The 23469-nt window shown below is 52.5% G+C and overlaps 9 protein-coding genes; 5 read left to right on the top strand and 4 right to left on the bottom strand.

Annotated features, from left to right (window-relative positions):
- Positions 1–2: 2 nt before the first annotated feature.
- On the bottom strand, positions 3–2085 carry RCC_06694 (probable ATP-dependent RNA helicase has1; the record flags this gene model as incomplete). XM_023771957.1 has 2 exons in its annotated part: positions 3–239; positions 298–2085. 2 exons carry the CDS (start codon positions 2083–2085, stop codon positions 3–5), a joined length of 2025 nt encoding a protein of 674 aa, XP_023627725.1.
- A 745-nt stretch (positions 2086–2830) lies between these two features.
- RCC_06693 (uncharacterized protein) lies at positions 2831–4543 on the top strand (the record flags this gene model as incomplete). Its single annotated transcript, XM_023771956.1, has 1 exon — positions 2831–4543. The coding sequence occupies one exon, from the start codon at positions 2831–2833 to the stop codon at positions 4541–4543; it is 1713 nt and encodes a 570-aa protein (XP_023627724.1).
- Positions 4544–4951: 408 nt separating this feature from the next.
- Positions 4952–8237, bottom strand: RCC_06692 (probable SNF2 family helicase/ATPase; the record flags this gene model as incomplete). XM_023771955.1 has 2 exons in its annotated part: positions 4952–5068; positions 5121–8237. 2 exons carry the CDS (start codon positions 8235–8237, stop codon positions 4952–4954), a joined length of 3234 nt encoding a protein of 1077 aa, XP_023627723.1.
- Positions 8238–9375: 1138 nt separating this feature from the next.
- On the top strand, positions 9376–11186 carry RCC_06691 (uncharacterized protein; the record flags this gene model as incomplete). XM_023771954.1 has 6 exons in its annotated part: positions 9376–9430; positions 9482–9568; positions 9622–9856; positions 9930–10082; positions 10158–10659; positions 10713–11186. The coding sequence occupies 6 exons, from the start codon at positions 9376–9378 to the stop codon at positions 11184–11186; spliced, it is 1506 nt and encodes a 501-aa protein (XP_023627722.1).
- Positions 11187–11434: 248 nt separating this feature from the next.
- Positions 11435–12106, top strand: RCC_06690 (uncharacterized protein; the record flags this gene model as incomplete). Its single annotated transcript, XM_023771953.1, has 1 exon — positions 11435–12106. One exon carries the CDS (start codon positions 11435–11437, stop codon positions 12104–12106), a length of 672 nt encoding a protein of 223 aa, XP_023627721.1.
- A 1219-nt stretch (positions 12107–13325) lies between these two features.
- RCC_06689 (probable H+-transporting ATPase, vacuolar, 41 kDa subunit) lies at positions 13326–14535 on the bottom strand (the record flags this gene model as incomplete). XM_023771952.1 has 3 exons in its annotated part: positions 13326–13409; positions 13465–14357; positions 14412–14535. The coding sequence occupies 3 exons, from the start codon at positions 14533–14535 to the stop codon at positions 13326–13328; spliced, it is 1101 nt and encodes a 366-aa protein (XP_023627720.1).
- A 478-nt stretch (positions 14536–15013) lies between these two features.
- Positions 15014–15946, bottom strand: RCC_06688 (uncharacterized protein; the record flags this gene model as incomplete). Its single annotated transcript, XM_023771951.1, has 1 exon — positions 15014–15946. One exon carries the CDS (start codon positions 15944–15946, stop codon positions 15014–15016), a length of 933 nt encoding a protein of 310 aa, XP_023627719.1.
- Positions 15947–16842: 896 nt separating this feature from the next.
- On the top strand, positions 16843–19560 carry RCC_06687 (related to tRNA (cytosine-5-)-methyltransferase; the record flags this gene model as incomplete). Its single annotated transcript, XM_023771950.1, has 1 exon — positions 16843–19560. One exon carries the CDS (start codon positions 16843–16845, stop codon positions 19558–19560), a length of 2718 nt encoding a protein of 905 aa, XP_023627718.1.
- Positions 19561–21193: 1633 nt separating this feature from the next.
- On the top strand, positions 21194–23131 carry RCC_06686 (uncharacterized protein; the record flags this gene model as incomplete). XM_023771949.1 has 6 exons in its annotated part: positions 21194–21216; positions 21273–21421; positions 21483–21640; positions 21692–21807; positions 21859–21964; positions 22025–23131. The coding sequence occupies 6 exons, from the start codon at positions 21194–21196 to the stop codon at positions 23129–23131; spliced, it is 1659 nt and encodes a 552-aa protein (XP_023627717.1).
- Between the last annotated feature and the right edge of the window lie 338 nt (positions 23132–23469).

Genomic DNA, 23469 nt, shown 5'->3' with positions numbered 1-23469 from the left:
TTTCACCGCCGTGGGTTATTCTTCTGCCCAAACTTTTGTTTTGGCTGACTGCCATATGCTCTCCTTGCGCTGTCGGGCTTCTTCATGCTGGCTCCGAGGTTAATATCCACCTTTGGCGGCACAGCAAACCCGAAACCCTTTGCGACCTTTTTGAGATCCAGCTGATGGATGTTGAAGACTGAGCGCAAGGAGTGCGATGCGTACGCTTGGAGATATGAACGGTAGCCATCCTTTGCAGACTGCGGGTACGATTAGTATTGACTTCTTCACATCATCATTCCGGATGCATGGACATACCTTGTTGAGATAGTAGTTCTTCCCAATCAGCATCTCCAACTGACTCTGAATGCTCAAAATCTTCGTCGGCGGAATCTCAAACTCCACAAGCGGAACCTTGGCCTCCTTGAGGTGGTTCAGGAAACCCACCTCATTCGGCTGCAAAAACATCAAACTCTTGCCCTTGGCGTTCGCACCTCTCGCCGTTCGTCCCACACGGTGGATGTAATCTCTCGGGTCATCAGGAGGATCAAATTGCACAATCCAATCCACTGAGGGAATATCAAGTCCTCGCGCAGCAACATCTGTACAAATCAGAGTTCCATGTGTGGCGTTGCAGAATTCGAAAAAGGTGTTGGTTCGCTTTTGCTGTTTTTGCTTTCCGTGGAGACCAAGAACTGGGAGGTCGATGTAGTTGAGGAGCTCGGAGTAATAGTCGACGCAGTTGCAGCTGGAAAAGAAGACGATGATCTTCTTCTTCGGGTGTCGTTTGAGGAAGGTGAAGAGCAGGCGAAATCGCATGTCCGCTTCGCAAATCACATAACCCTGTTCAAGTCCGGAGACGGTGCTGTGTTCTTGCTCATTGTCCACGTTGATGTAGAGCGGGCCTAGTCGGAGAGAGATACGAGCAAGGTCTTCGACTTTGGTGGTCTGCGTGGCAGAGAAGAGCATGGTCTGGCGGTCTTCCTTGGGCAAGATCTTCACAATCTGACGCATCTCATCTTCGAATCCGACTTCCAGAATTCGATCCGCTTCATCAATGACAAGCGCCTTGACGTTCTTGAAGACGAAGCCTTGAGTGTTTTGTAGGTGATCGAGCAGGCGACCGGGAGTGGCGATGAGCAAATTGACTCCCTTGGTGAGCTTCTCCGCCTCTGCACGTCGATTTGCACCACCAATGACAATTCCGTAGGTTTGCGTGTGGTTCTCCATGAGCTCGCGCGCAACGCCAAAGATCTGCAGTGCCAGCTCTCGGGTGGGCGAGACGACGATGACACCCGTTCCATTACGAGGCTTGAACTTGAGAGAGTACAGCATCTCAATGGCGGGGATGAGAAAGGCCAGAGTCTTTCCAGATCCCGTCTTCGCAGCACCAAGCACATCTCTACCAGCCAGAAGTGGCGGGATACCTCTTCGCTGAATCTCGGTCATGGTGTCGAAAGGCATGCCCTCGATCGCCTTCATCGTGCGCGCGGAAAGATTGAGCTCGGAGAACTTTTGTGGCTCGGCGGCAGTGCTTGGAAGACTGACACCCAATGCTGAGGGTAGATCTGTACGTTCTCCCAACTCTCCGTTCGGTGCGGGCTCGTCCTCTTCGGCATCATCCTGCTGTTCGTCCTCATCTCCCGACCCAAACCCGGCAAAATTCTGCTCTTCAGTAGCATCACCATCTTCACCATCGTCTTCCTCATTGTCATCCCCAGCGACCACTGCTTCTTCCAACTCCTGGCTAACTTGCGCTTCAGCTTCCGCATCTTCGCTCGCCGCGGCTGCTTGCGCCTTTTCTTTCCGCTTTTGCTCTTTCCTCGCCCTCCGCTCCTCCTTCTCTTGCTTGGACTTTTTCGCCTTTGGCTGCTCCTCATCCTCGACTACATGCGGCGCCTCGACGGCTCCTTCCGTAGTTTTGCGCATCTTGTGCTCCTTCTTTGCTTTCTTGCGCAGTTGCGCCTCGTTTGTCTCTGCATCGGCATCGACCTCCGTATCAGGCGCAGGAAGAGCGCCGGACATCATGGCCAGGTTTCCGGGTTTCTGGTGGCCATGCTTACGTTTCCGTTTCTGCGAGGCGTCGACTATATAATCGTTGGACATTTTGGGGGAAGGGGATGTTGAGGTGGAAAGTATTTGAAGCTGGCTGCTATTTTAATTTGTCCATCGCTGGCCCATCTTTTTTCGCGCCTAGCGATCGGCGGCAAAAACTCTAAAATCTGGTCTCGGGATTCGGGAAGGCTATCTGAGCCACTTCACCATTGGTACTTCTCCTTCCTTTCGTTTCAACAACACTACATCGCATTATGTTGCAGCCCCTGGAGGAGCAATGACGACTAGGGCCTGGTCTCTCCACAGAATTATGCTAGCCCAAGCGATCAAGATGTCTTCGATTTCCAATGACTGCGACAGGACGCGGTAAGTTGGCTACAACTGCAGCGGCGCCATTGCATGTCCTTTGTTGGTCATTGTTCACCGGGTCATCATGTACCTTAGGTTGACCTATTCATGGCCATATCACGTGCTTCGTCTGCCATCAGCATAGTGATCACTCGCTCACAATGGACAAAGCCGATGTCGAACAAAAATCTCGAAATGATCTGCCAGCTCACCAATGCCACATTCTTTGTTGCTAATGCGTCCAGAACAACACAAAGACTATCCTGAGATGTTCCGGTTTGGGCTATTATTCTCCGCGCATACTATCTCCTGTTTCTACTCTTCTAGCTTGCCATCCACTTTCACGCATTCAGTGTCAACTTACGCCAGGTTCTGCTGGGCAGAATTCTCTCGATTGAAAGCTCATCGGACCCAATTTCAAGTCACTCACGAAAAGCGTCGCTCCAAGATGTCAAATAGAAACAGGAACCAGCGTGGCAACTTCGCAGGCAAAAACAACCAGCAGCGCGCCAATTCTGGTGGCGGTGGTGGCCCAAATAACAACAACCGTGGTAATGGCCAATACTACTGCGCAAATCACGGGCATAACTCTAGTCATGTCACCGCCGACTGCAGTCAAGGTTCGAACAAGAAGAATTACAACAACAACAACAGCAATAACAATAACAACAAGAACAAGAACGCGAACGCGAACGCGAACGGGAACCGCAATAACAACAATAATCAGCCTCAAGGTCAGAAGGTGACTTGCGCAAATTGCGGCAAAAATGGTCACGTTGCCGAGAATTGCCGCGCCAATCCATCACGACAGCAGCAGCAGAAGCCGCCATTCCATCACGTACAGCAGTTTTTGCAGCCTGACACCATCTCTCCGCCTCCTTACAATGTTAATGATGAGCGCAATGCCAAGGCTAATAATTCAAATGGCCATCACACTGCATCGGTCCTCAACGCAGCCCAGAACTATTGCCCGTCATGCAACGAGCAAGGACACAATCCCACCAATTGTAATAATGTCACTGCCATACACGAAGCTTTTCACTCACGGTTATACTGCCTCGCATGCCGCACCAAGGGGCACCTGGCCGCCGATTGCAACAACCCGCTGTCTACGCAATGCACGAGATGTTACCGCAAAAATCACAACTCTCCAGATTGCACGCTATCCCCAGATCGAGACGCACAGATCAGACGTGACATGGCCGCCTCCATGGCGAATCGGCGTTACATTTGGAACAACCCTTCCTTTGAACATCATCATAGTCAACGTGCAGAAATGGCGTACGAAGAAGCCAAGAAGAATGCAGCTTTGAATGGTGTTGCACTCTCCCAAGAGGATCGTGTGAGGTATGAAAAAAATATCTATTTGAGTAAACAGATATTTGGCCCCGATTCCTTCACTGCGACAGCGGCACATCTCGGCGCTAATATGCAACTCGATGTGGATTTTACCCCAAAACCAGATATTCCCGCCCCGTATGAGCATCGTGTGCCGCAGCAGCAGCAAGGCTTTAATCCACCGCAGCATGGTTYCAAGCCATCAACAAGACCAAACGTTACCACCAGAAGCAATCACGCTGCTAACAACAATGCCGTTGCCGCCGCCAAGCAAGCCAAGTATAACGAGCAGAAAGCGGAGCTCGATCAATTACGAAGGAACGGGGTGAATCTTGAATACATCAAGATGTTAGAACACGTGTTACATTCCGAAAATCTCAAGGAACAAACAGAAATCGACAAGGAAGTCACCAAAAAAATCAATTCGGCCCTCGGATACCACGTCACATTAGCCAACGACTGGCTACGTCAAAACGAGGGACTCATCTGCACAAAAGCAGAAATTCCACAGTCGAGAATGGACGAGATCAAATACTTCATGTTGCGAGGAGGCTCCTTCTACAGAGATCCCAGAGCCATGAAAGCTCTCTTCGAACGTGAACTTCCTCGCTGCTTTACTTGCTCCCAAAATGGTACGATTATTGATAGATGGTTCAACATTATCCCCCCGACGATGCCCAAGACAGAAATGTTGAAGCTCTACGATGGTGTAGATTGGGGCATTTTCGTGGCTTTTGAGTGCAGATGCGTAAGACAAGCTGGTTATGGATATTTTCCCACGTCGACGGTGCTTTGTGAGCACCTTCCTGAGGAAGAGAGATAGAGCGACTGATGGTTCTAGTTTGAGTATGGATATATTTCATCTTTTAGCACTTTACTATCAATTCATAGTTGAACGTTTATAGTTTTTGACCATTCCTACCTACTTGAACAAAACACTTTCATTCCCATCATGTCCTTCGACAGCATCCGCTCACGTCTTTTCTGTAACGAGACTAGCAGTAGCATGTATCCAGGTCTGGGGGTGGAAATGAAAATGAAAACGCCATACAATAAAGATGACGTCGCCCTCAAGCTAACCATGTCCTTGTCCGTCATGTGTTTGCCGACACAAAAGTTGAATACACCACATGAATGCCGCTGCCACAGCATGTTCTAAACACCATACTCCTCATAAAGCCTCGGTTGAATAAGGTACTGTTGAAAATCTCATCGCCCTCTGAGGGTGTGTTCATCGCTTGCGAGCTTTGCTTTTTGGCTTCGCACCACCGCCCGAGCCGACGGTATCAACGCTCGCGGCGCGCGAGTTGCCGTTGGGTGTGCCCTTGACACCATTGACGGCTTTGTTCTGAGAGTGTGTTAGTTGAAGGTTTCGGTATGAATAATCAATGGAAGCATACCTTGGCACCAGTAGAGACCCGGCCCTTCTTCTTCGCAGGCTCTGCCTCTTCTTCCTCGTCCTCCTCGTCAGCCACACGCTTGCCGTTCTCCTTGCCTCCAGCGCCTTCCATTTCACGGGTGACGGTGGTGATGAGTGTGGCGCAGCGCCGACTGATCTCTTGCGGTGTTCTTGACAGGAAAAACCAGTCGAAGCGGAAGAGCGGGCTCTCGCGGATCTCGTCACGGATCTTCTCGTACAGTCCCTCAGAGTCGATACCAAACTTGTTCAGCATCACGAGGAGGAAGCGGTCCTCTTCCTCGGTGTATACCTTCTTGTTCGTGGTGCTGACGGTGTAGTTCAGCTTCAATTGCTGAAGCGGCACACGGTACATTGCCATCTTCTTCTTGAGCAGTTCCTTTTGTTCAATCACACGGGCGGTGCGAGCTTCGCCTTCCTTGATTGCAGCAATGTGCTTCTCCCAGTTGTGAATCTCCTTGTAGCGCTTCCAGAAGACTTTGGCGTAAGCCTTGACCTCATGAGCATCCTTGGAGTCCACCTCCAGTGCAATGCTGGGGTAGTCGTTACGGCCGTATTTGCCGCTGCCATTGACAAACTGTTGGAAGTCACGCTTGTTCCACTCGCCAAAGCCCTCTGTGCCGAGCTGCTCCTTCTCCGCAATCTCCTCCTCTGTCAACGGCTCTGCCTCGTCAATCTCCGCTTGTTGCAGTTCTTGGTCTCGAAGGCGCTGCTCCATATCCTCTTCATCGCCGTCGGGAAGCGGAGCCTTGATTCCGTTTTCCTTCCTGAACCACGCAGTCTCCTTTTCTTGAAGATCTCCGAGACGGGCGGGGAAAAATTGATAGTCATTCATGGACATCTGCTTTGGTGCCCGCGGGACCTTGGGCTTGGGGTCTGGTCGAGGACCTCCAGTCGCAAGCGCATTTCTGTAGTACTTATCCATGGAGTAGGACTGCTCCTTGCGCTCACGCTTCGAAGGGTTGATCCAGCTAAGACCAATCTCTTTCTTCTTGGCGATGAAGGTCTCTCCATTCCACTCATACGCAGCGCCAGCTTCAGAGGTAAACTTCTGAAGATCATCCAGACCGAGCGTCTCATACTTCTTGTTCATCTCCTTCGTTCGCTCCTCGCCCTTGCGTAGAATGTCGTCAAGATCGGTGTCGGTGATTCCTCCGGCCTTGCTGAAGGTGTCTTCCTTCTGCTCGAAGATGACCTCTGCTCCGTGCTGAATCATGCCGAGCAGCTCATCCTTTGATGCAGCTGCCTTGGCTTGCTGTTGTGCACGGCCTTGTTGAATAACGAGCTGGTCGAGTCGAAGCTTTTGAGCCGCACGCTCAAGAACCTTCTCCTCAATGGCATTCTCGGTCACGAAACGGAACACCATGACTTGCTTGGTCTGGCCGATACGGTGAGCACGGTCCATTGCCTGCAAATCTGCCTGTGGATTCCAGTCGGAGTCGAAGAGCACGACAATGTCGGCTGTCGTGAGGTTGATACCGAGACCACCCGCACGAGTCGWCAACAAGAACAAGAACTTCTCAGAGGCCTCMTTGTTGTAGTCGTCGATCGCTGCAATGCGGTCTTCATGGGCAGTGGATCCATCAATGCGGCAGTATTGGTATCCGCGCATGACGGAGTAGTCCTCAAGAATGTCCAAAACACGAGACATTTGCGAGAAGATGAGTACACGGCTGCCCTGTGCTTTCATACGCTTCAACAGCTTGTCGAGCATAACCATCTTTGCCGCGTTGTTGACAAGGTGCTCATCGGTGGTGTAAGGTGGACCAGGTTCAGCGCCATCGAAGAGGTATGGGTGATTGCAGCACTTTCGCAGTTGCATGACAATGTTCAACAGACGCGTCTTGCTCTCCTTCTTCCCCGCTGCACCATTGACGGCGTCAATGTCCTTTTCGAGAATTTTCTTATACCAGTTGCGCTGCATGTCGCTCATTCCGACATACAAATTAATCTCCTTTTTGGGCAACAAGCTCTTCTCGACGTCATTCTTGACACGACGCAGGAGGAAAGGCCGCAGGACACGGTGCAACTGCGAGACGACGGTGTCCTGATCTTCGCTTTGTGTGCTGAACCACGAGTCGAAAGCCTCAGCTTCGCCGAAGACGTCGGGTAGAAGAAAGTTGAGCAGTGCCCAAAGCTCGTGAAGGTTGTTCTGGAGCGGAGTTCCGGTAATGAGCAGACGTCCTCGAGAGTTGAATAGTCGGAGCTTTTGCGCGAGCGATGACTCCTCGTTCTTGATGCGATGAGCCTCGTCGATGATGATGTATTCCCATGCAAACTTCTTCAGGTGGCTGCTTTCACGCAAGATCATCTCGTATGAGGTGATGCAAACGTCAAACTTCTCATCCACCAGACGCTCCTGAATGAGGTCTGCACGCTCCTCCTTTGCACCCTGCAGTACTAGAACATTGACCTCGGGGATCCACTTGCCAAACTCGCGCTTCCAGTTGTCCAACGTTGATTTTGGCACAGCAATCAGATGTGGGCCGGTGATGCCTTGCAAGAAGCGCAGGTAGCCAAGAAACGAGATGGTCTGCAGTGTCTTTCCCAGACCCATCTCGTCGGCAAGAATACCAGAAATACCGTTCTCATGCAGGCTGACGAGCCAGTTGAGTCCTGCAACCTGGTAGTCCCTCATTTCACCGCCTTGAATCCACTTAGGACTCTCGCGGAACAAGGTTTGCTCTGTCTTGCCTTCCTGCTTGCCTTGCCGAAGTAGCTCAGCATCTTCCTCCTTCTCGGTCCGCCGCCGCCGATCTCCAGCAGCACCACCCTTGCGCTTGTTTCCTGTTGCGGCGCTGGCTGCTTCCTCCGCATCCTGACGATCAATCTCCTCCATGATCTCACGGATCTTCGGATCCGGGTTGTTGTCAATGAAGTGGCGGAACAAATCGGTCAGGCCCAGTAGGTAGCGGAAACGGCGGATCGAGTCGTCCTGTTTACTGGCGCCGAGCTGGTCATGCTTCTTGCCAAATACACTCTTCCGCAGGCCCGCTGCCTCCCATCGCTTCTTACGACCATCCGGAGCATCACCGGCGACACTGTTCGCGGTGCCGGTGGGATTTGACTCGGRGTCTGTGTAGTCGGGAGTGTCGAGCATGGCTGTGTCTGGCATTGAGCCGTCGCCTGCACCAAGCGCCTGCGTGCTACTCATAGTGGGCAGCAGGTAAAGATGTGAGCGGATGGTGCGATTGTCGATGGCAAACGCGCCGTCCGCACCGAACAAGCTGGAGTACCCGGCTTCGTGAGTTCCTCCTGGGCTCGAGCTTGGAGACTTTCTGCGCGCGTGATATTCGCGGAAAGTCGCGTCGTTCGCGTCGTCAGCACGGTATGTGATGGTCACTGGTCAATTGGCGATGACCCAAGTCAAGTGGCGCGCGCTGTTGCAGAGTTGTCAGATGTAACAGCCAGCACGTGTGGAGGGTGGAAAGCAAAGTATCGAAGTTAACTTATACTAGTGCAAGAGCAGAGATGGGATGAGCTCGGATGACGCGCCAAAAGACAGATCACAAGAGCCTTGGCGCAACAAGAGTACCTTACTTTACATTCAACATCAACTCGTCCACAATATTTTTCTCGTAAGACTCATCATCTACAACGACGGCTAAGATGCATCATGCCTGCAAGTCACTCAGGGAGAGAGTTGAGGCGTCTCATGGACGCTTGGCGACTCAACGTCCTGAGGTCCTCCATGGGCAATGATCGAGCATGGGTGTTCTCACATCATCTTTAGGAATGCCGCAAAGTACTGCATGAATACGATTTGGACACTTCTTCAAAATGAGCCTCGCTCACATACACGCGACGCCGCATGATCCCATGCCCAACCACTGAATTGTTTTCGGAACCCCTGACACAGAATAAGCCCCTGTCAGATGAACGAGCACAACATGCAATCCATTCACTGCGCATGCTCCCACATCTAGTATGGGGTTAATCTCCAAGCACCATACCCGTAGTCATTGCTTCGCCGCCCCCAACAAAGAACCAGACGAATGGGACGACTTGGAATGAAGACCACCGAGTTATTGAATCAAACACAAAGCCGTCAATGGCATCCCATTGTTCAACGCCACATCCGGACAATGAACTTCTCGTGTGATTCAGGATGGCAGCACTCGCCACTCCGCCTCTCACTCCAGAAGCACGTATTCTCGCCAGCGGCGTGCGGCTCTTGACACCTTCCAAGTCACTAGCAAAATCCGCTTCTTCCAGATCTGTTTGGGTCCAATATCGCAATGGCCTGTCCAGCACCATTTCTGGCGCCCGCYGACTTCCCGGCTAACCAAGGCTGTGAGTCGTCTAACAAGCCACTGGAGGTCAATGTGCTGACCTTGAAGATAGACATTCCCGGCCGTTTCTGCGGCACCATCACATCAGACCTCGCCTGCTGCTTACCTTGTCCCACACAAGATTGGCTCTACTCAGACAGTAAGTCCTCCCTTCTCAGTCCTATACGCCGGCCTGACAAGCTCCCTTTGCAGGTTTTGACAAGAATGTCAAAATTGGCACATGGTTCAACATCCCAAGTCTGGTATGCCAGGTCTTCCTGCTCGTCACGTTCGCGATCTGGCCGAAAGAGACCAGCCATCGGCACTATTTGAGCATCGGACTATGCATCTCGCTCATCCTCCTCCATCTGGCATTCATCATCCCATTGGGAACTAAGCCTGAAATATGTGCGAATGCGTTGACTCCCAAGGACATGTATTCCAGCCTGTCATGTGCATGGTCAGGAGCGTTTCTCGAAATCGGTGCGATGGGCATATCTGTATGGGGTGAGTACCTACGCTGGCTATTCATTCGGCCGACTTATTCTGACATATGGTGCAGTTTTGCTGCGCTCTCTTTGGGTACACCTGCAGGTATGCTGGGATGTCGACATCCTCAAGAAGAGAGCGGGATTTTGGGCGGCCCAAGCGATCGGGTGGGGTCTTCCAGGCCTGTTCCTAGCCGTCAGTCTCCCAATATCAGGCGTCTCCTACCGCGTGGGACCAACCTGCTTCCCAAACACGTACAAGTCTTTCATCACTTGGTTCGGATGGCTGATTGCATTTGGCTGCCTCGCCACCGCTATCCAATTCACAACCACAGTATTCTGCCTCTGGATCTACCTCCGAGACCTTTTTGGTGGCGAATCTTCGACTACGACCAAAAGCTCGGGGGTTGGCAGTAGGAATAGCACCTACATCGAAGAGCCTGCAGTCAAGTYGGGTTTCGACGCTGATGAATCTGCGCGTGGCACACTGGCGTGGGAGCGTGTCAAGAAGGTCGCGAAATCCCAGTGGCGGAGCATGGTACTGTGCATCGGCTTGAGTGTGTTCTCGATCTACTTTGGAGCCATTTTTGTCTCTCAGGCGAGGACTGGCGCGAGGGCGGCATCAGGCGAGAGTCGCGACCCACTCGTGACATGGGCTTTCTGCCTAATTACCAACAACGGCGATAAGAGCCAATGTGGTGGCGTTGGCAAGGCCATTGGCTTGAACGAGAACATGGTGGTCGCCATTTGGCCTCTTGCGGGTGTAAGTAAACACCCCCTAGTCTGACATCGCATGAGCTAATGGGACTGATATAGTTGCTCGGCTTGCTGACTTTTCTACTCATGTTACGTGGCTCGATGCTGAACGGATGGTGGCGACTGATTCGGTACCAGCGTCGACAGCCCAGAATCGTTGAGAATACTGCTCATGTGAAACGAGACGAGAAGGTCCAAGGATACGGAGACTTTGCCCTCCCCGAGGAAACCAACGCRACAAAGCGAAAGTCATATGGTATCCGACTCGAATCGGAGAGACCAGGCATGGTCAGTCCCACAGACTCGGAGTATGCAGGAGCTCCAGCCTCCCCTGTGTCACTAGAAGAACCGCAGTGGCCCATGAGTGCGTACCGGCAACCAAGTACAGAGCGAGTCGGCGCTTACAGGGCTTATAATCCAGCGGCGAGACTTGCATCAGTGCGACAGGTTCCAACGGATGGTTTCGACAGCTCTAGCGACGAAGACGAAATAACACCTGTGCATGAGAGGAGGAGAGACGACCATATGGTCTGAGGCTGCTTGTTATTTTCGCGGGGCCCCGTAGCCCTGCGATTCCTTATGTAGATGTCAGTAGAGTTGGGCGCATCCTTATACTGTAATGGGTTCAGAATCGTCTTTCATTTGACCATCAAATCACGTCTTGGACCAGCAAAAGCTTCATCATCCGACTTCTTCACATGCGTGATGACAAAGCTCTCGGCTTGAGCACTTCGAGACTTCACAACGAAGAACGTCGCCTTACACCAACGCCAAGGCTCAATATGCCTTCAGACGACGCTCGCGATCGTTCGGCATCGCCGCCGCGCGAGTCAAAGCAGAAGAAGCAGAAGACCGGCGGATCTAGCGGCTTCAAATGGAAGAGCAAGGCACCTCGCGACGAAGAGGCCGACAGTCGCAACAGCGGTCGCCTCGAGCGCGGCTACAGAGATCGTTCACCGCGAYGCGACAGCTATCGCGACAGAGACGGTGAGCGTCCACAGAGGAGATTCGATGACCGAGACGACGACCGACGTAGAGATCGCTCACCACGTGGAGGTCGCGACAACGGCGGCGGGACCGACAGCTATCGGCCTCGAAGTGAAGACGATCGTTCCAGGGATGATAGGAAGCCAGATCAATCTGTTGCGTCAGAGAGTAAACCCAAGGRGAAGAAGGAGAAAAAGGCCAAGAAAGCACCCAAACCCGTCTCTGATGAACCTATGATTGTCGTCAACATAAACGATCGACTTGGAACCAAAGCTGCGATTCCTTGCTTGGCGAGTGACAGTGTCAAGGCCTTCAAGGCGATTGTCGCGATGAACATTGGACGACAACCGCACGAGATCATGTTGAAGAGACAGGGTGAGAGACCTTTCAAGGACCAGTTGACGTTAGAGGATTATGGCGTCAGCAATGGAGTGCAGCTGGACTTGGAGCTTGATACTGGCGATTGAGGCGGCTGTGTGTCGGGAAATGGGAATCAAATGGAAGAAAACTGCTTGGAAAAGCAGTATACAGCCACGAGTTGAAGAGTCCGGGGGCAATGGCCCGCACGCTCTCCTCACCATGTGGCAATCATACTCAAGACCTCTCGTTGGCAGATCGAGAAAGGCGGAGAAGCCAACAATCGAGAGTTCGAAGCCTGTAGCTGAATACCTCGCCATGACCATGGCATGAGTTATTCGCGCCTGAGTAACAATATAACCTCCGGAATGAGCGATCGTTCTTGTCGAACGCAATCAGACACATTCACATTCTCTCGTTGTCACACTGTCACACTGTCACACTGTCATACCGACCACCTCTTTCTCATAGCGAGAAAAGCCTACATATCTACTTTAGGGTTAGGGTTGGGGTAGTATGGCAATGGTCTTCGGGCAGCTTCACACAGCTCTGGCGAGTAGAAGCTACACGTAACTTATGTGGGAGTAGCCTGCTGTGATTTTTAGTGCGGTATTGTGTGTGTGGAACTGAACGTGGCTTTTCCTCAGTGTTTGCTCCATATGCTCACACAATTCCATTTCTCGCAGTATCACACTCCAGGAGAAGTAGATCACACTCCTCCCGAACGACCCCCTAGCAAACCAAGAACCTACCCAGCGAACTCCCACGAGGCAGCGCCTTCAATCGACCAAGGAATGCGGCCTAGTCAATATACGCCGCCAACTCATCCATGGTCACTCTCCCTAGACAGATCACAATACAGCACGATTTGACGTTGGAAAGGATCACTAGATGGTATCATTCGCTCGAGGGCAAGCTACGGAATGTAATTATCCTCCCATCCAATGCGTTTTGTACTTCCACAGATGACGCCGGGCCCCCAGGCTCACATATACGGCGATGTAAACCGCCGCATATTCAGTGCAGCGTTCCGAGTCGCTGATGCCCAAGGATAACCATTCCACGTCTGACTACTTGTTTTCCTGGCAACAGTAGACAGCTCGGTGTCGTTGCTGGGCAAGACGACCTCACAGCCTCGTCACCGCCTTGTGCTGCTATAGCGGTGCACAGCACGGTAGTGCTAGGCTCAACACATGAAAGCTTTAAATCCATGTATCGTTAATCAGAGTGAGCGTTCAGCCTGTTTCGTTCATAAGTTTTTCAGATTTCGAATAGCTCTATCAATTTACACGCTGGTATCGGGTTATACAAATAATGCCACGCTGCGGCTCACAGGACCGATATATAGCTCCCAAGACGATCACGTTGGTTCTGTGCAATGCATTCGGAGATCCAGGTGATGTTTCGCACCTCCTGGGAAGGAATTAGCATAACCTCAAGTTGTTCCACCCTTGACCCATCGACTTACCTGTTCCCGGAGCTTCACCCATGCATATACCAACGAATGCGTGAACTGATGCGTGAATGTGAGCTTCGCCATCTCCATCTCCTTCTGGTAGAACAGATCTTCCAAGCTCTTGCTTTCATCGCCTCCCATTCCACCTGACTGGTTGCCCAAGTTGTTGCCACCTCCCAAGCCGGTCTGGTCCATCATCGTCCTGTAGTCGTGCACACCGTCGACTGCTATCCGCACACCCTCAACATCGTCCGCCCGTGAAAGCATCAGTGTACCCTCTGGATGCAACCGCCCGAAAGCGGGGTACAGCTTCTTGCGATCCTGCTTTGATAGCTCCGTGCCAAACGAGTTGATGGTGATGTTGATGCTCCTCCGATCCGCCTCGAACTCCAGTATCTCGCTCATGATGTCTTGTGTCGGTGTGCCCGCAATACCTGGCTCCTCATTCACGAAGCGGAAGAAGTCCTCGAGGTAGTTCTTGTATAGCGTATTCCGAATGATCTCAATGTTCAACTCGTCCAAATCCTGATGGCTGAGGGAGCCCTTGAAGTATGGCGCAAGTGGCGTTTCAATCAACACAGAGTTGTACAGCTCTTCAATATTGGTGGCCACGCATAGCACAGGCATCGTCTCGAACCAGCCGAGAGGGTGGCAGCGCTCCAGCAGCTCCTTGGTATCGCGCTCGTGCAGCGTGCCGGTGATGAGAAGGGCAACGTTGTCGATCATGTAGGCGTAGGTTAGATATTCCATGAACTTGGAGAGGCTGCCCGTGGCGTTGGCCTGTAGGTAGCGGAACTCTGCCACAAGCTTGTCGAGAGTCTTGTCGGCGAGCGCGGATGTTGATGGGTTGGGTGGGAGCGCCGCAAGGTAATCGCCATATGCTGGGCCCAGCTGGAGTTTGACGTCTGAGGTATGGTGTTAGCACATTTCGTTGTATCCACTCCCAGTGGCGGCCATACCGTCAATCGACTCGCATTGCGTGAGGTTGGAGTACTGCGATCCAGACAACAGCGCGCTGCGGTAGCCTCGCACGATCCCCTCGAGATAGCCCGCCGTGGCATTGTAGAACATTCCCTCGGCCATGATGTTCGGYGGAGATGATTTTGTGATGTGTTGAAGGTGTTTGGACTATGTCATGGAGAAGATGGATATGGAAGTCGGAGGTGAGGCCGGTTAGAGCAAGATGCTTCCCCTAGCGCCACGGGTGTATGAACACAACACAACGTTGTCACATGCAGATCCTCGACATCTCAATGTCGGAAGATTGTCGCATGGTGATTTACGAGCAATGAATGTTCACCAAACAAAGTGGAACGAGACGTGTGAGCCGATATTGCCAAGAGCATATATTTCGTTAATCATAGGTACAGATTCTCTCATGATCTGGCTATAGCAACACACAAAAGCAAGGCAGCGGGACTCAAGCGCCCGATGCGCGAGTCACCCCACCGACGACTGCGCGTTTGCGAGACGCCAGTACGCCAGTGTCCGTTCTAATAATACAACAGCGGACAGCGACACACGACTATAACTTTTGATGAGCTGAATGAAGCTGTCGCTTCTAGTCCATCTCCATGGCATGAGCAGCACAGCCGACGATATCGACATGAGCATCATCGACTTCGGACTGGGACGCCGGAATCGGATCAGTCTCCGCGACAAGCTTGCCGCCCGGAGCGGCGAGTTCGAGTGCGGGCAGCATCTTCAGACGCGGAATGAGTTGGCTTGGGTCGGTGGTGACAAGGCGTGCCTCGGTGAGATCGGTGGAGAAGATGTAATATTCGCGCTGGCCCGTGTTGGTGTTGTTTGCGGTGACGAGATATGCTGGAAGTGCAGAGTTCTCCAGCCAGATAGCGACGTCAGTGAGTCGTGAGAAATGATTCTGGATCCACTTGGAGTATGCTCGTTGTTTTATCTGCAAAACCTCTGTGGAGTCCATGCGTTGCCAGCTGATGCCGAGAGAACGAGTCGCTTCATCGATCAATGGTTCGGTAGTGGCTTCGCGGATCGTATGAGGGAGCACGAGCTGGGCAAGATCGTCGGCGCCAGGTAACGATGCCTTCGAATCCATGCGCTGAGATTTGCGGCTGGCGACCTGTGGACGTTGCGCAGAAGCCGTGTTGAAGGGGTCGTGTTCGTTGCACCCTCCCATCGCAATCTCAGAAGGCGATTCGGCGAACGACCGATAGCTGTAAGCTCTGTCCTCTGACGGCGTTGAGATTGAGCCGTCATCGTTCCGGCCGGCGTCTTCCTCGACCTCAGAGAAGATGTCACCTCTAGATCGCTTGCGTCCGGCGAGGGAAGGAGCCGATCCCGGCTGAGTCGCAACTTGTGTCATAGAGTGGTTCTGAAAGTCGTTGAATGTGGACGAAGGGCCATTCGGAATTGGTCCGCCAGTGTCAGTCTCCATGTAGTGGTTGCCGAAGTATTGTTCTTGAGTTGAGGCCGGAAGAACGACGGTGGGAGACGTCCTGAAGAAGCTGTTGGAAGACATCCCGGAATTGAAGTGAGCTGCGTCAGTTAGATGATCTAAAAGCATGTGATTACTCTGCAAGCTGAGAACGAGCTCAGAAAGTGCCTGTGAGCCGCCTATGTTGACTGAGGTGATGGTTGTCGGTTCGACGTTGTATTAACGTTGCAAGTGAGGAGATTGTCGCAATGGGTGAGAGGCAATGTGAAGTGAGTCGCGTAAAGGGCGGTAATGTGATGATGTTGTGATTGTGAAACGCTTGATGAAGTAGGGGCGGTGTTGAGAAGAATTGAAAAAGTGGTAGATGGTTGCGGTTGGAACGAGAGAGGAAGACGATCGTTGGAACAATCGCCCGTTTTGAAATCCAGGCTAATACCAATGGAGCTTAGAATACCCCAGATTATTTCCAGCCTTCTTGTGAAGTCATGGCAATAAGCGCGATCACCTTATCCAAATGGGCTGAGCAAGGCCGGCTTTTTTCAAGCAAGGCCGACTTTGATTCACAGCTGTGGTAGGAGTTGCGAGGTCGATCATCGTCAAATGGTGACAATGATTGGTCATTCACTCACTCACTCACCACTAGAAGCAATGCTTGCTTGGTTTAAGGCTCGAACGAAGAAGCCATGACACGCCAGAGCGACTCTGAGTCGGTGGTCTGATATTCCTGTGGTAGGATGCGGCTGCTCATGGCTATAGGATCGGTCCCAAGCCGTGATCAAAAGAGCAATTCCAGGCTTCGTCATAATAATAACGCATATCGAGCTCACTGCGCATGTGGGGTTCCGGGAGCTCAAAAAAGCCTAAATTTACTGAATTTGGTACTCGAGCTAAGAATTTTAGCAACGGTTACCTCATGCAGCATCGGTTCCGCGTCGCTCTTCCTCACTCAACATCACACATTGACGCTTCCAACAGCGACAATGCCACGAGGAAACTTCAAGAGAGGCGGTCGCGGCGGCGGAGGTCGCGGTAGAGGTGGAGGAGGTGGTGGAGGACGTGGCAGAGGCGGCGGAGGAGGAGGCGGGCAGCGACAGTTCCAAGACAACCGGGTCTCCTTTGATCAGATCAACAAGACCAACGAAAAGTTCGAGCGGTACTACAACACCATCAACATCGTGCCGGCCGGCGAAGAGAGAGATGCATTCTGGGCCGCCCTCAAGAAGGAACTACCCAACTCGTTCCGTTTCACTGGTTCCAAAGGTCACGCTTTGAGCGTCCGCGACAACATGGTGAATCGGTACTTTCCGTTGATCAAAGAGATTCAACATGACGGGCGCCCTGTCGAGCTCCCACGACAGATGCCTTGGTATCCGAATGGCCTTGCCTACAGCATGGCTACGCCGAAAAACGTGGTCAGAAAATACGAGCCGTTCAAGGAATTCCAGCGGTTCTTGGTCAGTGAGACTGGTGTCGGGAACATCAGTAGACAAGAACAAGTCAGCATGATTCCACCACTCTTATTGGATGTGGAACCTCATCACACTGTATTGGATTTGTGCGCCGCTCCTGGCAGCAAGAGCGCACAGTTGGTAGAGCTTATCCACGCTGGAGAGGAAGAGCGAGTTGAGCGGGCCATCAAACGCGCTCGAGGGGAGGCTGGTAACGATGGGGTCGCGTCAAGCGGGCAAGAGTCAGAGGACTCGGGTCGCTCCACCGGGATGCTGATCGCAAACGATGTGGACTACAGACGAGCCCAGATGTTGATCCACCAGGTCAAGCGTCTCAACTCGCCCAACTTGATTGTGACCAACCACGATGCTACCATGTTTCCCTCAATTGAGCTTCCCAGCACCACACTCCAGAGCGGGCAGAAGCAGGGCAAATACCTCAAATTCGACCGCGTCCTGGCAGATGTTCCGTGCAGTGGTGATGGTACATGCAGGAAGAATCCCAACATCTGGAAGGACTGGCAGCCACAGAACGGGCTAGGACTCTATCTCACTCAGGTGAGAATTCTGACCCGGGCACTACAAATGCTAAAGGTCGGCGGCCGTGTGGTCTACAGTACTTGCAGCCTGAATCCAGTGGAGAACGAGGCCGTTGTGGCTTCGGCCATTGAGCGATGCGGAGGCTCAACAAAGGTCAAGCTGGTGGATTGTTCCGACCGCCTACCCGGACTACTCCGCAACCCCGGTCTGACTGACTGGAGTATCATGAACAGGAAGGGTGAAATCTACGAGTCATGGCCTGAAGCGCAGCAATACGAGACGGCAGAAAGCAAGCTTGCGCCTGGGATGTTCCCACCAGGGCCGGAAGAGGAGATCCCACTTCAACACTGCATGCGCGTCTACCCGCAGCAACAGGACACCGGCGGTTTCTTCATCGTTGCGATGGAAAAGCTGGGCGATATCCGTGCAAAGGCGGAAGCCGATAGCAAGTCTGCGAACAAAAGCTGGTCGTTCACACCTCCTGAAGCTCCTACGACTGCTTTCACGGAGCTCCTGGACGAGGTTTCCAGCGGTCAGATCAACAAGCCCGTCACTGTTTCGGGAGGACCAACAGACACGGCTTCGGCTGCAGAGCGACAGAATGGTACGGAAGACGTTGTCGCCGGAGCTGGAATTAAGAGAGCTGCTCCTGTCGACGGCCCAGACTCACTCGCGGCAAAGAAGCCCAAGTTTGGTGAAGATGTGCCTGATCGCCTGGAGACCAGACCTCTCCCACCAAGTGTTGCCCTTGGTGTAGAGGCGAATGGAGTTGAGCCCGCGACCAACGTCGTCGACAATGTACAAGACGTCGAAATGAAAGATGAGCTGAAGGAAGGTGCGCCCTTTGAGCAATCAGTCCGCCCGGTGGCAGTGCCAAAGCGACGAAGAGACGACAACGGTAACGACGAGGCGTTCAAGTATCTCGCGACAGATCATCCAGAGCTGCTCTCAATCTACAAGTTCTACGAGCTGTTACCGGACTTCCCTCGGGATCGCTTCTTGGTCCGCAACCCATCTGGAGATCCCGTGAAGGGCATTTATTACACCTCTCAACTGGTCAAGGAGATCCTCATCAGCAACGAGAACCGTGGTATGAAGTTTGTCCATGGCGGTGTCAAGATGTTTGCAAAGCAAGATGCACAAGGTCAGGACATMTGCAGATGGAGAATTCAAACCGAAGGCCTGTCCATTATCGAAGGCTGGGTAGGCGAGAAAAGGGTCATCAAGTTGCAAAAGAAGAGCACTCTCCGCAAGCTCTTGGTTGAGATGTTTCCGAAAGTCGCAACTGATCGTGCTGACAACGGCGAGGAGACTGGCGGATGGAAAGACCTTGGCGAGATTGGCGAGCAGGTGCGCGATATTGGGATGGGATGCTGCGTTCTGCGCGTGGAGGCATCCCCGAACCCGGGCGAGGACGATTTTAGTGAGACTATCACTCTGCCTTTATGGCGAAGCATCGCCAGCTTGAACCTCATGCTGCCCAAGGAAGACCGCAGAGCCATGCTGCTCAGAATTTACAATGAGGATGTCGAACTGATCAACCACAGTGATCCGAAGAGTAAGGGCTACAAGGGAAGCCAGCCTGCCGAAGAGAATGCAAAGGAGCTTCAAGAGAAGATCGCGGAGGATGATGAGAATGCCGGCAGCGCTGTCGCCGCTGCGGAAGAAGTCGCGGACGAAGCTCCTACTGCGGACGATGGTGCGGAATGATTATGGGTTGACGGCCGGGATGCTGGCGTAATAAGATTTCACACCGTCATACATGTACTTTGAGTATCATACTGAGGTGGCTCTCTACGTGCGACTCACATTTCAACATTCCACAAGCGTTGCGCTTGGATAGCAAATTGCTCGCGGCGACATTATCCACGACAGTCGATGTATGGCCTCTGCAGGCATCGGCGTGTAAATGCAGATTTGCCATTTTATACTTTGAGCACGAGGCCAGTTACCAGGATCGGATGTGGAGCATGATCTTGCGATCTTTCGGTCCTTCGGTTTTCATTCCCCGCCACACGGCGGATGCTCATTCGGTGACATACGCTTCGCTGGGCCACGGCAGCTTCGAATTTGTCGCTTCCATTCTTCACAATCTTTTCCAGATAAGCGGAGAAGGATGCTCGACACCTACAATGTTTCTTCATCTTGCTTTGCACGTGCGCGGAAAATGTGGTCCCGCTCTAGCCCTCGATCTCACCAAACGCTAAAKCCATGTGGTCGTCGCTAGTCTCCGACGAACATCGAACATCGTGACCCGTTTCATACCTCACCGTCTGTCTGCTATCATCTCTGTGTAACGTCTGCTGAATTTACAGCGGGTATGGACGGTCCACGACATACCGAGCCTCCTTCCGAGCGTTGGCAATGCCTGGACAAAGATATGTGATACCTCCTCCCGACCGGCAAGACCTCCTCTTTCGCCGTGCGCCACAGAATGCAGGGACCGGCTGCTCAGTGATCGACCAACGCGTGGGACAACACGAGCACGCTTCGAACTAACCTCCGCCATGCGTACAACACAGGGATGGCTCAAGACTGTGCAATCAATGCCTTCCGGCAAATTGACGCTCTCATGTCGTGCTAGCTTCACACCAACAGCGAAGTCCTGCCGCAAAGAGCTTTGTTTATCATCAGCAGCTCGGCCTTGCGCAATGCGCTGCGCAGCCGCCGAAGCGCAACTAGTTGATGGCCAAGAACTGTTTGGGCTAGCATGAGCTAGATCCGCAGAACCAGCCAGACCAGACAACCGAAGCGAGGCACGACTGCGCTCTTATCGTCGCACTTCTCTTGGACGAAGGATTCCTGGCAGCATCACGATCTGACATGCGGCGCAGCTTTCACTGTCTTCCGGACCATTTTCTGTATATTATTGCTCCTGCGCACATCTCACAATGAGACTGACTTCCTCCCCACGATGATGAGTCTCTGCACGTCGTCCTCGGAGCCACTAATCACAATTCCGTGTCGAAGTCCCGGCCAGAAAGCCGTCCGTACACGCATTGTCGCAGTCTGCAGAACTGCGAGAGAGGGCCAGGGCAGGCTTCTGTGTGACCGCCAATGTTTGAAGAGAGGTCGCTGTTATGGGGTGACAGCCCTCCTGATCCCAGAACTCGGGCGGGAAACTGGCCCTCCGTTTTGTTTTCCTGTAAGTCAGACTTGAAGAAGATGGATACCTTCGCTAATTCGGTCTTGCAGGGTGGTCAGTACGAAAGCTCCGCTCGAGCACAGCATTAGCTCATTTCCCGGATATAGGTGTACCTCATTCGCTACTGTAATAATTATCACCAGAGTGCTTGGGAGGAAGGTCAGGAATAATGAGCTCTTCCGCGAAGACTGGCTTACGATGCTCTCGTTGCCTCCATTGTGGTATGCGGTTTCATCATCTCCTTGGAGATCGTTGCTGAAATGTCTCTTCTTTTTAGGATCAGGATGGTCTTTGTCCATTTYGTGCTCATATACGGAACAAACAATGTGGATACCATCGGCCACACTTATACGGACGAGCAGCTTCGCCAGAGGAGTATGGGAGCAAGACTCGTACTGGCAGCAAGGATTTTCTACGCCATGTTCAGTAAGCTCGTGTTTCACCACAACGAAAAGGTGAAATGTACAGGAGCTGACAATACCCGCAGTCTGGATCATGAAGCTCACAGTCTCAGAGTTCCTCAAGCGAATCACCATTCGTATATGGCGTCGAAGCTACGAAATAACACTCCAGSGCATACGCGTGTTCCTTTTCCTCACATTTGGTGCTGTCGTAGTCGCTACCTTGACGGAGTGTCAACCCTTTGTAAGTGTAACGATCCTGTATTCGATCGGGCCGCCTGCTGACTTCCTTCAGGATCACTATTGGCAAGTCATGCCAGATCCCGGCCCGGGGTGCCGACAGGGCTTTGCTCAGCTTCTTACCATGGGGACATGTGACATTATCACTGATATTGTCCTCATTGCCTTCCCGTATGAGACTTGATTGGAGTACGATCAAGATAATCGCTGATGATGAAATAGTATTCCGGTCGTGTTGAGCTCTGGGCAAACATGGAAGCGTAAACTTCAGATGGTGTCTCTCTTTAGCTTGTCCATTATCATGATCGGTATGACGGCAACTCGAATGGTACGTCCAAGTGCACGCATGCCCTTACATTCATGACCTCTGACTGAAAACAACACGCAGCCGCAAGTGATAGAGGCACGAGGTCGCCAGCAGTATCGGACCGTATGGGCTTCCGCTGAGATTCTAGCAGCCACATTCGTGGTCAATGCAGTAACCCTTGGATCATTTCTCCGTGATAAAGGGTCGAAGAAGAACAAATTCAAGCGAGCTTACAGCGTCAGCGAGAGCGTTGAACGAGCCTCCGCAAGGAAACCTACTCTTGCGACTCTATATCAATTCGACAGCGACGATGACGATGACGATGCAGCATTGTTCCACTCAATGGGATATGGTGTCCCTGCGCACCTTCGAAGCCGGAAATCCAATACTCCGCGGCCAGCACCACCCGCGTTGACTGCGAGTCAAGGACTCGCTATCGTCAGGGAAGACGCGGAGGAGATAGAGCTCGAAACGAGGGACCCGCGTGGAAGTACCGACAGTGAAGATTCCTGGGGGGCGCCCAAGTCGATTCGCATCTCCCAGTCGGGCGCCCCCACCACAAAGAGCGTGGATCTTTTCGATGTAGGCCATTTACTCGAGGACGACGAGCAAAGCCCAACACGGCCACTTTCGCTGCTCACGACGGTAGACTCGGGATGCGACAACGTTTCTGCGCAGGACTTTGCAACATCGAGCCACGAAAACTCGGGGCATCACAACTTTTTGAGAGATGTTGGAGGCATTCTGAGCACGACGTTTGTGAGCGATCTGAGAAACAGCGCATTATCCCCGCGACGACACCACGACCACCACTCCCATAGAGCGAGCGGAGCTCGGCAAGACACAGCACCAATAGGGGTAGTAGGGCCAAGGTTGGAAAGACATGCGACAGAAGTCTCCCTCCAAGATGCTGGCGGACTTCTGCGGTCCGCGACTTATCACGACGATGCCGGTGAGCTTGTCTCGATATCGCAGCCCGCCGAGTCTTCAGAAGCCGGGCTGCATTTTGCAGACGTGGGAGGATTGCCACTTGACGATGACAGGCAACCTGATCACAGCGCTATCGCACTGCGACCTTTGCGAAGCCGCCAAAGTCTCGGACAGCAATCCGCGGCTTCGCCCCCACAGCGAGCCCAAGGGCCGGACGATATGGTTCTGCATGACCCTGGTGGGCTCATGGACGAATAGAGTTGACGAGCGTACGTGAATGTGTATAGTTACTGCACAGGAGTTTAGGAGGAAAGATACCCTAGCATCGCGATGTTGTAAAGCGATTTTGCGTTCCCAGCCATATCTGTGCACTTGCTGTTATTTCAGTGATTCCTCTGCGAAGTTCGATGGTATGCATAATCAGATGATGTCGGGTTTGCCCTCATACAGCATCCAACATAGGAAGGACGTCGGTCCGTTGTATATTCTTGCCGTCAAGAGGCTGTAAAAAGTGAGAAGGTGCGGAAGTTAGTACGTAGAGATGGACTGTTGGGCGACTGGCTTCCGCAAGAAATGTCTTGCACACCACCATCATC

This window comes from Ramularia collo-cygni (genome assembly GCF_900074925.1).
Source record: "Ramularia collo-cygni strain URUG2 genome assembly, contig: RCC_scaffold10, whole genome shotgun sequence".
In the NCBI taxonomy this organism is placed as follows: Eukaryota; Fungi; Ascomycota; class Dothideomycetes; order Mycosphaerellales; family Mycosphaerellaceae; genus Ramularia; species Ramularia collo-cygni.
Note: the sequence above shows the minus strand (reverse complement) of the source record. Positions and strands in the feature narration are given on the sequence as shown.